This window comes from Cebus imitator, unplaced genomic scaffold (assembly GCF_001604975.1).
Source record: "Cebus imitator isolate Cc_AM_T3 unplaced genomic scaffold, Cebus_imitator-1.0 Scaffold203, whole genome shotgun sequence".
Classification (NCBI taxonomy): Eukaryota; Metazoa; Chordata; class Mammalia; order Primates; family Cebidae; genus Cebus; species Cebus imitator.
In genome coordinates this window covers 2,356,295-2,371,165 of record NW_016107518.1, presented here as the reverse complement: position 1 = coordinate 2,371,165, position 14,871 = coordinate 2,356,295, and the positions used below count along the sequence as shown (strand labels likewise).

At 36.3% G+C, this 14,871-nt stretch overlaps 2 protein-coding genes across 2 annotated transcripts in view; one reads left to right on the top strand and one right to left on the bottom strand.

Annotated features, from left to right (window-relative positions):
* Window positions 1-14,871, top strand: part of ARIH1 (ariadne RBR E3 ubiquitin protein ligase 1) — a 120,022-nt gene that overhangs the window by 53,672 nt on the left and 51,479 nt on the right. Inside the window, exon 3 of the mRNA XM_017548085.1 lies at window positions 9,995-10,139. Within this exon, the coding sequence (XP_017403574.1) occupies window positions 9,995-10,139 (145 nt within the window). The remainder of the gene's footprint in view (window positions 1-9,994; window positions 10,140-14,871) is intronic.
* LOC108317518 overlaps window positions 1-14,871 on the bottom strand; it is a 140,229-nt gene that overhangs the window by 120,719 nt on the left and 4,639 nt on the right. The gene's annotated exons all lie outside the window — the stretch shown is intronic.

Genomic DNA, 14,871 nt, shown 5'->3' with positions numbered 1-14,871 from the left:
TAAAAAAAAAAACAAAAAACAGTAGTGATTATACATTGGGGGGTGGGTTTGTATTACTAGCAGTGTTCTGTTTCTTCTGCTGGGTAGTGGTTATATACTGGCGTTGTTTTATAACAGTTTGTAAGCAGCATTTTATGTACTTCTCTAGAATTGTGTTACTGCAAAATAAAAATCATTTGAAAACACGTATACACAGACATAGGAAAAGGAGCAATCTTAAAGGGAAGGTCCAGCCTGTTTTCTGGACATGCAGGATTATTAGTTCCTTTGTACCTACAAGTATATCTATCATTTTGCCTAAACAGCTTTTCTCACTACTCTCCTAGGCTCCGGTATAGGAGATCTATGCTAAATTTAACTTAGTATTAACTTATTTGACCAACCTCTACTACCTTTGTGGTTTCTGCCACATCAATGTTATACTCCCCCGGATTGAAAACCTTGTGTACCTTCGCTCCATTCTGTATGTCTATGCTTATAACTGTATATTCCTTGGGATGTCCTCTACTATTCAGGCCTCAATTTTAAGAGCTGTAGCTTTGTACAAAATCAGAGCATATCAGTAATACTTCATTCTGGGGTTGTGCTCATAGATGTCATCTTCAAATAACATTTATGATGCCTCCTTTATCTTCTTATTCTCTAAATTCTTACCACATTTACCAACTTGTTTCAATTTTTCGAAGTTAGTTACTGTTTTCTATACTTCTCTAGAATGCTCCTCCCGCCTCTTGCGTGTCATATAGGTGTTCATCTCTTTCCTTCAAAAGAATTGACATACAACTAACTAGCATAATTCCTACATAGAGTTGCTGAATATGTGAGAGAACTGTGTAAAATGGAATTTAATTATGTACTACCTTGTGTTTTGATCGATAATTTGTTGTTTTAACATAGCTAGATTTTAAACATACTTACGTGATTGATAGGCTTTCAACTTTTACAACCTGAGGACTTCCGTTAAATATATTGGAAAAAATCATTATCAAAACAATAAAATGACACTTCTTTTTATGTACTTGAAGAAACAATATTCCTCTTCAGTTGGAATCAGATCCACCATTACATGAATCACAAGTAATGTGTTTTATTTTCTAGATAAAAATGTGTAGGAGGAGCAAAAGACCATTAGACAGAGGGTGTAGACTTCCTTTAATGCATATATTTGGAAAAAGCCACTGTCTTTGTTTTTTGTTTCTGTTTTTTGAAGTAAAAATAGTTTTTTAAAAATAATGGTTCTTGTTGTTTGGGGACCATAGTCTCTTTTGAAAGAGTAATACAATCTTGAACCTTCTCCTGGGAGTAGGGGTTGGGGTTTCGAGGGTGGGTTGGGGGCAGAGAACATTTGTAAATAAGTTATAACGTTTTGGATTCTGCACAGTTGTTGAAGTTCCACAGACCTTCGATTACAAATTCATGTGTTTGATGAACTTGATAACATTGAAATAACTGTAATCAAGCCAGAAGTCATAGACAGCCACCAGCAAAGATGACATGTGTTTGTAAGAACACCCTGGAACACCACTGGAAAATCAGCATCTGTGTCTTCTAAAGCCTGTGTTATAGAGCTTTTCTCCATTCTGTGTTAGAAAAAGAATAGTCATTAGATTCTTTTGTAAATGTCCTCTGTAGTTTTATTTTTATTTTTAAAATTTTATTTCTAATAGAGATAGTTAGGGTCTTGCTGTATTGTTCAGGCTAGTTCTGAACTTCTTGGCTCAGACAATCCTCCCAGCTTGGCTTCCCACAGTGCTGGGACACAGGCAGTGAGTTACTGGACATAGCCTTTTTTTCTTTTGAAATATTACTTACCACCATAGTTTACATCTACTTTGAAAACTCAAATGAGGAGCAATAAAATGTTATTATTTTAAAAAACTTTTTGATTAACAAAATTTTTTATTGTTAAAGCTGGATAGGGGGAAGTAAGAGGTCAATTTACTATTCACTTGGCTTTTGTGTATTTAGGTTTTTCTGTAGTCAGTGAGTATTGGATCCTTTTTGGAAGATGGTATAATTTATTATGTTTCTGTTATGATTTTGTGAATTTGAGCCTAGAAAGAGTTATCTTAACATCTCTTTGGCTGTGGTTAGTTCCTTAATCCACCTGCCTTCATCTTGGCTCAGAACTAAAAAGGATAAAGTATGCAATAGGATTTTTATGAGGCCACTTGGAAGTAGTATTAATTAGTAGCTGCTCTGTCAAGCATTCTTTTGCTTAGCAGTAAGCAGACTCAGGAGATTTTATTACAATACTGTTTTTTAGGTTTTATTTTATTATAATGCTTTTTTTATTAGGCTAATAAGAAAAATCTTACAACCTCAAAGTATTCTACTTTTTCTTAAAAATATGTGAGCAGTATGCCTATTTAGCTTTAAAAACTGCATAGAATACACTTTTTAAAAAAACAGATTAGCATAAGAAACCCAAACCTTTTATTTATTTATTTTTTAATTTTTAATTTTTAAAATCTTTTCTTCTATGAAACCTAAACCTTTTAAAGCAAGCTGTTACAGACTTGTGCAAGTTCTCATTTGATTTTTTTTTTTTTTTTTTAATGATGGCTAAAAGCTTTCCTTAGGAAAAAAGGTTTTCTGGCCGGGCATGGTGGCTCACGCCTGTAATCCCAGCACTATAGGGGGTTGAGAGGGGGGTGGATCCACGAGGTCAGTTCGAGATCAGCCTGGCCAACATAGTGAAACCCTGTCTCTACTAAAAATACAGTTAGCCAAGCATGGTGGTGGGCGCCTGTAATCCCAGCTACTCTAGAGGGTGAGGCAGGAGAATTGCTTAAACCTGGGAGGCGGAGGTTACAGTGAGCCAAGATCACACCATTGCACTCCAACTTGGGCCACAGTGAGACTCCATCTCAAAAAAGTTTCTCTCTCCTTAACCCCTTTAATCGGTTATGGTTCTTTGGAATTCTGAACTTACTCAGTAGAGTTACGTAGGTATGCCAGCCATCTTACATTCTTTTGAAAGAATATCTTTAAAAAAGACAAAGAATACAGCAATAAGTTTTAATTTGTTTGAAAACTTATATTCTGCCTCAGGAACCCTTTGAAGTGTAATTTTTTATCAAAGTAACACAATCATGATTTTTTTAAAGTCCAATAGTTTCCCAAGAGTTATAAATGAAAAATAGTGCTCCAGACTCTCAGTTCTGATCCCATTCCCCAAAAGAGAAAGAACTATTTATTTTGGTATTTTTTATGACTTACTATTCCATATTACTGTTTTAAGAGGGCTATTTTTATACCTTGTGTTTTGCTTTTTGTAAATGTGACGGCAGTTCTTATTTATATGATTTAAATGAATTTAAGATATTCCTTTGCTCCTTTGATGTTTTCCCTTAAATGTACCTTTTCTAAAAGTAGAAAAAGCTACATCATTAACAGGTTAACGTGGGTTGGGGAGGAGTTGAAATGGCAGTTCTTGAAAGGGTTTTGGCATCATGGATTTTTGTTCTTTGTCAGAACTACAAGGTATAGAATAATTGTGACTTCTGTAGCATTTTGAAATTGCAGTCTGATACTCATACACTGCCACATGTGAGTGTTAAAACAAAAACGTTTTGGTCATTTAGAAGTAAACGTGTATATGCATTTTCATACATGGATACATATATAATGTGTTTTTTATTAAGTTTTCATATGTGTGTTTATTTTTACTCCCTCTCAGGCTTATAGCAATAGCTGGTAACTTGCAGATGTATAATGGGAGCATTAAAGACTGGACAGGAGGATTGAGCTCTAGTAGTTTAAGACTAAATGTGGAGGCTGGGCGTGGTAGCTCACACCTGTAATCCCAGCACTTTGGGAGGCTGAGGTGGGCAAATCATTCACCCCCAGGTGAAACCCCATCTCTACCAAAAACACAAAAAACACAAAATTAGCTGGGTGTGGTGCCACACATCTGTAATCCCCGCTATTCCAGAGGCTGAGAAACAAGAAACGTTTGAACCTGGGAGGTACAAGTTGCAGTGAGCCAAGATGATGCCATTACACTCCAGCATGGGTGATAGAGAGACTTTGTCTCCAAAAAAAAACAAAAAACAAAAAAGCACAGAATACAGCATAGAAAAGCCTACTGTATATCTTTTAAGTTGGTTTAACATTTTGCTTTTCTGATTCTGTTGTGCTATTAATGAGAATTAGTACTTCTCCAATAATGGTTGGTCTTGGTGAAGTATGAAGACTTAGTAGCTTTTAATATAAAATTAACTATTAGAATGGCAAACAGTGATGCCACAGTCACTCAGGATTCGAAAAGAAACACCAGGTAATGGTGATCCTAACAGTCCCATTTCCTCTCTTCTTAACCAGACATAAGAGCCCTTAGGCTGTAACTTTCCTGCCTTGAAATTTAATTCATATTATTTGGCATGTTTCTCTAGAGCAGGCAAGTAAAATGAAAATTTAAGATCCAAATATTCTGGAAAGTGGTCTGAGTGTCAGCTTGCTCAACTTTATTTCTGTAAATATGCTCAATGTGCAGAAAAAATCCTGGAAATAAGAGCATTTATAGTCTACTCAGAAACTACTTAAATCTAATGATGTTTTTTAATTGACATAGAATTATCTACATGTATATGAAAATCTTAGTGTAGACCAGGTGGCTCATGCCTGTAATCCCAGCACTTTGGGAGGCCAAGGTGAGCGGATCACGAGGTCAAGAGATCAAGATCATGGTGAAACCCTGTCTCTACTAAAAAATACAAAAATTAGCTAGGCTTGGTGGCGCACGCCTGTAGTCCCAGCCACTCCGGAGGCTGAGGCAGGAGAATTGCTTGAACCTGGGACGTAGAGGCTGCAGTGAGCCGAGATTGCGCTACTGCACTCCAGCCTGGTGCCTGGCAACACAGCGAGACTCTGTCTCCAAAAAAAGAAAAAAAGAAAAAGTATATTTAGTGTAGAGAAATATAGGCCGTGGAAGTAGGGGATACCCTGCTTGTGCCTTTTCTTCACTAAGGAAAGACTGGACTGGAGGACAAATCACACTGCTACTTTGTTTTTTATTTTGATCAATACGATTTCCTGAAAAGGATGGACAGGGTTGCAGGGAAGGAAAGAAGCACAGTCCTAGGATAAGCTTTGCAGTTGTTTTAAGTCAGTGAAGCAGAGTAGTGTTTGGTTAGCTCATTAAACAAGATGCCTCAACTGCAATCCTTCACATTGAGTCAGTTCCTTTTTATTTTGATCTGATTTTCAGAAGCAATGATTTACGTATAAGTCAGCAAACTGGAACTTCCAGATAGTACCCCGGTAGACAGTGTGGGTAGTAAGAATCCAGCCTATTCTACTATGCCTGGACTGCAATCCAGGCATAATAGTATTAAATAAAACAATCATAATTAGAAGAAATCAGCTTTAAGGAAATTAAACATAGACTCTGAGATGAGGGATCAAAGGTAAACTGATAACATGGTGAAAAGGAAACTGACCAAAAAAACGAAAGGATCAATAATGGTCTTGTAGAATTTGAAACCACATTGATAGCAGAAAGAAATAGAGCAGGTATTACAGAAAATAGGTCTGGAAGACAGGAAAAGGACGAAGAAGTAAGTAGCCAAATGGTAGACATGGAGGACAATTTAAGAGACTGGATGCAGATAAAGCACATACTGTACTTAATAACTAAAGGATCTTGAGGTAATTAATATTCAAATGACAGTTCAAAAGAGAAAGTTAAATGCTTAGAATAAAGCCTAGTGGAACCACTGAAGTTCCAGAGTAAAGAATAAAATCAGAAAATTATTTTGGCCACAGAATTTCTCAGTAACAATAGGTAACAAGAAAATAGAACACTGTCTCTATATGAATACTCAGGAGGGAAAGGATTTTGGCCAAAGTAAGCATTTGAATACATTTAAACATTAGAATTATGTCTGTGTAATTGGAAGTGATCAAGTTTATGAAACAAAAAGCAGTTATTTTTGAAAAAAAGGCGACATAATACAAAAACAATGTACTTAGTGGAAAAATTATATAAAATTATAATCAACTGGGAAGAGCTTTAGGAACTTCCAACCAAAATCATAGGGATGATTGATGTATTATTTAAGATTCATAAATTAAGAAATGTATTTACGTATTAATTACATAGGCAATTCGTAGTAAAACTAAATTAGATTTTAGTAATTTCCAAATAATCCTTGTGGAGTCGGGGTAAAAGGACCATGTAATAAATACAGATCAGAACAAATACATGAAACTTTGATAAAAGAAAAAGATTTCTAGGCCTACTGACCCCAAGAATATGAGTGGATTCTTAGCTTCCCACTCATACTTTATTTCAGATATTTAGCAGTATTTGAAAGTTCATTTGGTGGCTTCTAGAATGGATCAAAAAGCTATAAACTCCAAGCCACGTGTAGTGGTGTGTACCTATAGTCCCAGGTACTCAAGAAGCTGAGGCAGGGGTATCCCTTGAGCCCAAGAGTTCAAGGCTGTATTATGCTGTTATTGCACCTGTGAAAAGTTGCCGCTTACCAGCCTGGGCAACATAATGAGACCCTACCTTTTTTTTTTTTTTTTTTAAACTTCAATATTCGCTATTTTAAAAAATGCTGCGAACACCAGTACATGCTATCTAAAGCAGAGGAATTCAGATTGACAGTAAAAGAACTTAAAATACCTGAGAATAAAGTTAACTGAAAGATGTGCAAGATCCACATAGTGAAGAAAAGTTATAAAACTATTGAGAAACTGAATAGGAATTGGAGTTAAGTAAATTGAAAGATACTTTGTTCTTGGCTAGGAAGACAGTATTATAGAGTCCGTTCTTTCAGTCAGTTTACTCTTGATATAATTGTAGTAAAAGTTCCAGCAGGATTAAAAACAAAAATTTAACAGTGATTATACTTACTTGAAAAGTAAACAATGATACTACTTACTTGATTAACTTGAAGAAACAAATATGAAAGAATAGCAGAGAAAATTCTGTAAGAGAAGAATGATAAAAGGATCTTTGTCAAATAATTGAGAATTAATCAACAACTACGAGAGCAGGCAAGTTAGTGGACTAGAAGGGAGAGTCCAGGAATAAACTTGTCTAAATATGAAATTTTGGTATATGGCAAACAGATCCGTGGAGAGAGGTAGCGAGTCACTGTTTAAGAAGAAACTAAGTGCTTATAACATGCCTGTAGACATTAGAGCTCCAGGAATAATACAATAGTCCTCATGGGGTTTACATTCTAGCAGAGCAAGCATAAAGAGTAATTACAGTTAGTAATGTTGTAAGTGCTGCAAAGGACTACAGAGTAACAACAGGATGTAATTCAGGGGAACCTTATCTAATAGGGGTGGGAGTGAGAAGCTGTCAGAGATCACTTATTTGAGGAAGTCGGGGGTAAGCTGGAACCTAAAGGTGGGAAAAAGTGTTTCCAGCATATGAAACACCCTTCAGTAAATGATCAGATTTTTGAATTGAAATGAAATGAAATCACAGCTTTACTCCTTATTATGCAAAAATAAATTCTAAGTGAATCAACAGTTTTGATGGAAACAATTTAAAGGTGAGATCTAAATCATTAATGAATTTTCATTAAAAAAATCTTTGGATGTAGAGGTCTTTTAAAGTATGGTATGAACTGCAGAAATCACAGTGGGGTAGCATGATAAATGTGCCTACATAAATATTTTAAAGTGGTAATTAAACACCATTAAAGAAGGTTCAAAGACAAGAAAGAAATTGGGGAAAGAAAGCAGCCCATGAAACAAAGGGTTACTCTTCCTCTTTACACACTGAATTTAATAAGGAATAAGTGTTCACCTTCATAAATAAATAAATAAATAAATAAATAAATAAATAAATTAAAGTTAAGTCTAGATTATTTTTTCCCATTTGATGGGCCAAGATTGTAATCTAGGATTGCTTATATGTGGCACATGTAAATGTCCTTCTGAAAATAACGTTGGTTAGGTATATTATAGTAAATAACTAGAGTGGAATATTGTGCAAAAATGAAAAATGTGTACATTTAATGACAGATATCTGTTAAATATTGTCTAGTGAAGAAAGCAGGTTATAAATCTGGACTAGAGTGTTACTTATATGAAGTTATGGGCGCATGTCTGTGTGGCTGTATATGCATAGAATGCTGTCTAGAATGTTAACCAAAGAATGAGAGTCATTAGTTCCGTGTTGATTTGGGATTACAGAAGTTTGTCTTGTCTTGTGAGCATTTATAAAACAAGGTGTTTAGCTGGTTTATGAATTTATATTTAGTGTTAGTCTCTTATGCTTTCAGTTTTTCAGGTAAAACTTGGGTTTTTTTGTTTTTGTTTTTGTTTTTTAATTTGAGAGTCTCGTTCTGTCGTCCAGGCTGGAGTGCAGTGACACCATCTTAGCTCACTGCAACCTTGCCTCCTGGGTTCAAGTGGTTCTCATGCCTCAGCCTCCTGAGTAGCTGGGATTACAGGCACCCACCACCACGCCCAGTGTTGACCAGGCTAGTCTTGAACTCCTGACTTCAAGTGATCCACCCACTTTGGCCTCCCAAAGTGCTGAGATTACAGGCATAAGCCACCTTGCCTGGTCTGTGTTTTCTCAGAGATAGAATTTGTAGGAAAGCATTTGATTTCCTGCTGTAGATATATTCTCATTATCTGAATCATCGGAGACATTAACTTTCTATTTGTGTGAGTTCCGGATAACTTTAACTTTCTGATAGTCCTCCTTTTTATAATGTGTTTGCATTTCAATTGATAATATGATTATTTTATTGAAATATGTTATTGTCAAAGTATTTATAAAGATATTTATTAGTCTTGAAAGAAGTGATATGGTTTGTTCTCATCTGAATGATTTTTCTGGAGGCACAGTAAGATATAGTAGCGTTTGACATAAAGCCTAAACAAGACCTTCATTACAAATATTGGAAATTTCTTGAGGATTACTTTTAAAATGGAAAATCTCCTGTTTGTGTATAAAGAGTATTACAGTTATTGAAACCTGGATTTACAAGCCAAAAAGTAATTGACCAGATTGTGCATTAATATTTTTGCTGGTTATGTTGATTTTATAGAATCTATTGCTTTTCCCTTTAGAATAGTAAGCTATTTCAGGAGGCCAGGGACCACATGTCATCTGAATTAATGGGAAACATTGTGCTAAGTTGAGGTCTGCTTCTCACTACTGTCTTCTGTTAAGAGGTTTGCTATTTAGTTAAAACTCTAGATAGTATTTGGCATATTATATGCCTGATATCTTAGATGTTGAACTACTCTATATTTAGATACATATTTTATGAAAAGCAAAGGTGTAATTTATTTGACACAAAATGTTTGAAGATATACTTTTTTCTTTTATTCCTTCTCCTTTCTCGGTAAATTAAAAATATTTCAAAAGCATGTTTAGAAAGCAAGCCTGTTACGTAGAATGAAACATATAATAATTTCATTTTTAAGATGATTTGTGAGGTAAAATAAATGCTTTACTAAAGCTAATATGTTTAAATTGCTTTAATTAAAATTATTAAGAAAATGAATTCATTTGTATAAAATACAGCCTAGCCATGTAAAATATTACTCTTCATAGGTACCCCTAGCAACAGTACAACTTACTGTTTAAGTTTTAATCCTTAAGTTTTAGTTGTAGTACTGTTAAAATACTGATAGTTTAACCTCCCAGGATTCAATTATTTAAAAACAAAGTGTTTTTTTTTTTTTTTTTTAAAGGCAGCAAAAACCCAGTCTTTATTCATTATATGTATACATACATACATACATATATATATATATATATATATATAAACTCATATATATGAGAGTAGACTGAATTTTTTCTGCTTGTAATATATATATATATATATATATATATATATATATACACACACACACATAGTTTTTATTTCCTCTGAGTACAAAGGTTATCTTGTTTTATTTAAATTAAGCTTCTTGCTTTTCCCTATAGAAAATCAGGTTTTTTGGAGAGCTCTTAAAAGTGTGCAATTGCTCGACTCTTACCCTTTCTGTTTAAATAATGCAGGTACTTTGATGGAAACCTGGAGAAGCTCTTTGCTGAGTGTCATGTAATTAATCCAAGTAAAAAGTCTCGAACACGCCAGATGAATACAAGGTCGTCAGCACAGGATATGCCTTGTCAGATCTGCTACTTGAACTACCCCAACTCGGTGAGTATCTGGTAGTTTAAGGCTAGTGCTGACTTTGTATTTCAGAAGGTAAATCAACTTCCATTATTTAAACAAAGGAAAATCTGTGGGTCTGAGAATAGTAACTTATAAGCTGTAGCCTATCAATATATTCAGAATGAGGAAAGGAAGAAAAAGAATAAGAGCTTGGCCCCTCCAACCTCCAACCCCCATTTGTTTTTTAAAGCAGCAACGTGTCCAAGTTGTCAGTATAGACATAAATCTTTCTGTAGTTTATCACCATGGGGTGAATTGTGTAATAGGTAGGCAGCGAGTAGAATTGTTTCTCATCCAAATTAAAATAGATTTAAACTTTAAGTGTTTTTTTTTAATATCCAGAAGCACTTATAAAATATCTTTAATACTATTTGCTAGGGAGCTCTTAGAATTCTTCACTACATAAGATTTTCACTTAGATAAAACCATTGAGATGGAGATTGTTAAATGTGGCATGTGGGGACAGAGTTGGAGCAGAACCAGTGATATAGGAAGAGAACCAAAAAACTGATGCCAATCCCTTAAGTACAAATATCCTTCCTAAAAATTTATTAAACTGAAGCTAGGCTCAGTGGCTCATTCCTATAATCCCAGTACTTTGGGAGGCGAAGGCAGGTGGGTCACTTGAGGCCAGAAGTTTGAGACCATTTTGGCCAATGTGGCGAAAACCTGTCTCAACTAAAAATACAAAAAAAATTGCTGGGTGTAATGCTACTTAGGAGGTTGAGACATGAGAATTGCTTGAGCCTGGAAGGCAGAGATTGCAGTGAGCTGACATGGTGCCACTTCACTCCAGCCAGGGCGGCAGAGAGAGAGTCCATCTCAAAATATAAAATAAAATTTATTGAACTGAGATGATTTACTTACTTGATGATTTATTTGAGTGTTTACTAAGGAAGTTTAGTCTTAAGATGTCTTAAGGCTGGGCGCAGTGGCTCACGCCTGTAACCCCAGCAGTTTGGGAGGCAAAGGTGGGCGGATCACTATGTCAGGAGTTCAAGACCAGCCTGGCCAACTGGTGAAAACCCGTTTCTACTAAAAATACAAAAAAGATTAGCCAGGCGTGGTGGCAGGTGCCTGTAGTCCCAGCTACTAGGGAGGCTAAAGCAGGAGAATCGTTTGAACCCAGGAGGTGGAGGTTGCAGTGAGCTGAGATCGCGCCACCGCACTCCAGTCTGGGTAACACAGTGAAACTCTGTCTCAAAAAAAAAAAAAGTCTTAAGATATCTAAGAAACAGTTCTATGATAATTATAACCATCTTGCTCATATCCTCTGCTTTAATAGTTAAGCAGCTCTTTCTAGTAAATACTATATACCAAGTCTTTGACACCATTATTTTAATGATTGATTGATGGGATCTCACTGTGGTACCCAGGCTGGAGTGTTATACTATTCACAGGCACAGTCATAGTGTACTACAGCATCCATCAAACTCTTGGGCTCAAGTGATCCTCCTCCCTCAGCTTCCCAAGTAGCTGGAACTATAGATGTGTACCATCAAGCCTGGCTAATACTATATTTATATTGAAGGATTTCTGTTGTCTTAGAGTTGCAAATGTGTATCTCTAGGGTCCATTTGTGGGGAGTTAATTTGTTCACATACAGATGATGAGAAAAGTTTTAAAAGAAAAGTAATCTTAAATAGAATGATCAGTTATTTAGTAGGTAAAGTGGCATACTGAATTTTTAAATTCTCAAGTTCTGATAATAACTCTAACATGAAATTTAGGGGGAGTTAAGCCATTTAATCTCACTGGATTTTTCTTTCTTTTCTTTCTTTTGAGACAGTCTTGCTCTGTTGTCCAGGCTGGAGTGCAGTGGTGTGATTACTGCAGCCTCAAACTCCTGGGCTCAAGCGATCCTTCCGCCTCAGCCTCCCAAGTAGCTGGGACCACAGGCACATGCCACCATGTCTGGCTGATTTTTCTGCTTTTTTTGTAGAGATAGGATTTTACTGTGTTGCCCAGGCTGGTCTGTACTTCTCTGGGCTGAAGCAGTCCACCCACCTGGCCTCTGAAAGTGCTGGCATTATAGGTGTGAGCCACTGTGCTCCTCCAGTTTCCCCTCCCCTCCTCTCCTCTCCTCTCCCTGCCCCACCCTGCCCTTCTTTTCTTTTTTACCCCAAGACAGAGTTTTGCTTTTATTGCCCAGGCTGGAGTGCAATGGCGCAGTCTTGGCTCACTGCAACCTCTGCTTCTCGAATTCAAGGGATTGTTCTGTTTCAGCTTCCCAAGTAGCTGGGACTACAGGTGCCTGCCACCATGCCTGGCCAATTTTTGTATTTTTAGTAGAGATGGGGGTTTCACCATGTTGGCCAGGCTTGTCTTGAACTCCTGACCTAAGGTGATTCACCCATCTTGGCCTCCCAAAATGCTGGGATTATAGGCGTGAGCCACTGTGCCCAGCGGTTTCTTTTTCTTTCTGGTGAGTTGAATAAGATATTCTTTTAATTTTCTTCCAACCTGAGAATTGTATCATTTCTCTTACCTTAAATCACAATTAAAAATATTACTACTGTTAAAACATATTAAGTTCATGTTTTAACTATTTTATTGTCTTTAACAGATTCTCTTTGCCAGTTGACATTATATAGTGCTTATAGTTTAAATGTTTCCGTGAGGTAATACTGAGACCTAAATAATTTGTCCCTGGTTATACAAGGTTTCCATACTTCTTGGTGTTTTTCTTCCTGCTGTATCATAGCCAGTTCCTTCTTAATTTTAATCTTAACTCTTAGTCGAGTACTGAAGCTAGCTGCTTACAAATATTCATTATAACCTTCTCACTGTTTTTGTATTGTCTGATAGTCTCAATTAGAATTCAAAATCATGATTTGAGATTTACAGTGTATTTGTTTTGTACTTGTAACTGATGATGGAGAACCTACTGTTCATTGAACACACTAGGCACTATTCTAAGAAACATAGGAGAATGAATACATAATTCCAACTTCAAATAATTTGCAGGTTAGTTGGGTAGATAAGTAGTAAGATGACTTATTCAGAATGAATGGTAAGTGCTTTGAGAGGACAGATAAAAAGATGCAATATGATGGGAATGTGTTGGAGAGATATCTAACCCAGTTTTTGTTTTTGATCAGGCAGGACTTACAACAGAAATTCATAGAAATCTGAACTAACATTTGAAGGCATGGTCGTTAGGCTAACCAGGAAAATGTAGCAATAAAGAAGCTCAAGGAAGAGAGAATGTACTTTCAGAATTTGGGGAATGGTAAACAGTGCTAAAAGATTCAGAGAAAAGTCTTAAAAAGTCAATTTGAAATGAAGTTATTTTAAGGAATGGGGTAGGATGGGAAACCAGACTTGATGGGCTAAAGAGTTACTGACTTGAAGGTGGGAAAAGAAATGGAAGCAATAAATTTATACTGTTTTATAAGAAATTTCCCTATGCAAGTGATAGGACAAGATAGCAAAAGGAACAGCATAGGTTGGCAAGTGAGTTAAAGCAATATGGAAACTGCTAAGTGTTCTGAAAAGTATCATCACAAAACTAGGATGTCTTTTCTCATAATTTTTAGACTAATACAGGATAATTTTAACCTCTTCGGTTTTGGAAATAAATGTCACCTGAAATTCTTCATGAAGCTTTATTAATTGGATGAGTTCTTTACTTACATTGTATAACACCCACATTTTACTTGTACTACTCACCAAGCATTTGTATTGTCAGTGTCTTTATCCTTCCAGAAAGCAATTTTTGCTTATTGCAGTGTCACATGCACATTTTAAAATAAGTGCTTTTGGTAGCTTAGTTTACAACACTTTGGGGATAACTATCCTGAGTGGCTTCTTCTTTAAAAACAATGTCCTCAGACATTGGAGCACTTTGTAAATTCATAGGTTACACTGTCCACCCCATTCCTTCCCAACTGTGTTGTGGCTAATTCAGAAATTTTTTAACCCTGGCAACAGTTACTCATTTTATAGTAATGTTTTCGGTAAAAGTAGTTAAGATGATAGCTGTACTTCCCCACCACTGCAATAGGAAATGTAGCTTGATTGTTTTTTGTTTGGTTTTGTTTTGTTTTTTGAAATGGAGTCTTGCGGTGTCACCCAGGCTGGAGTGCGGTGGTACAATCTCGGCTCATTGCAGCCTCTGCCTCCCAGTTTCAAGAGATTCTCCTGCCTCACCCTTCTGAGTAGCTCGGATTATAGGCGCCCGCCACCACGTCCGGCTAATTTTTGTATTTTTAGTAGAGATGAAGTTTCACCATGTTGTCCAGGCTGGTCTTGAACACCTGATTTCAGGTGATCCACCTGCCTTGGCCTCCCAAAGTGCTGGAATTACAAGTGTGAACCATCGCACCCAGCCAGTGTCTCATTTTCAAGAAGTAAATAATTTTTCTTTTCTTTTTTTATTTTTATAAAGACGGGGTTTCACCATGTTGGTCAGGCTGGTCTTGAACTCCCGAACTCAGGTGATCCGCCTGCATTGACCTCCAAAGTGCTTGGATTACAGGTGTGAGCCACCACGCCTGGCCAATAATTTTTATTTTCTAAGAATAAGATATGTGAAGTAGATATAGGCAGCTGAAATTGTGAGGAAGGGTGGTCCACCCTTCCATACCTCACCTCTGAAGCCCCTCTTTGGAATCTTGGTGCTGTTGGAACCACTGCTTGAAAATATCTGGGTCCAACTCTATTCCTTTTAACACATTTCATTCTACACACAAGGGAACTAATCTCTAGATCCTTT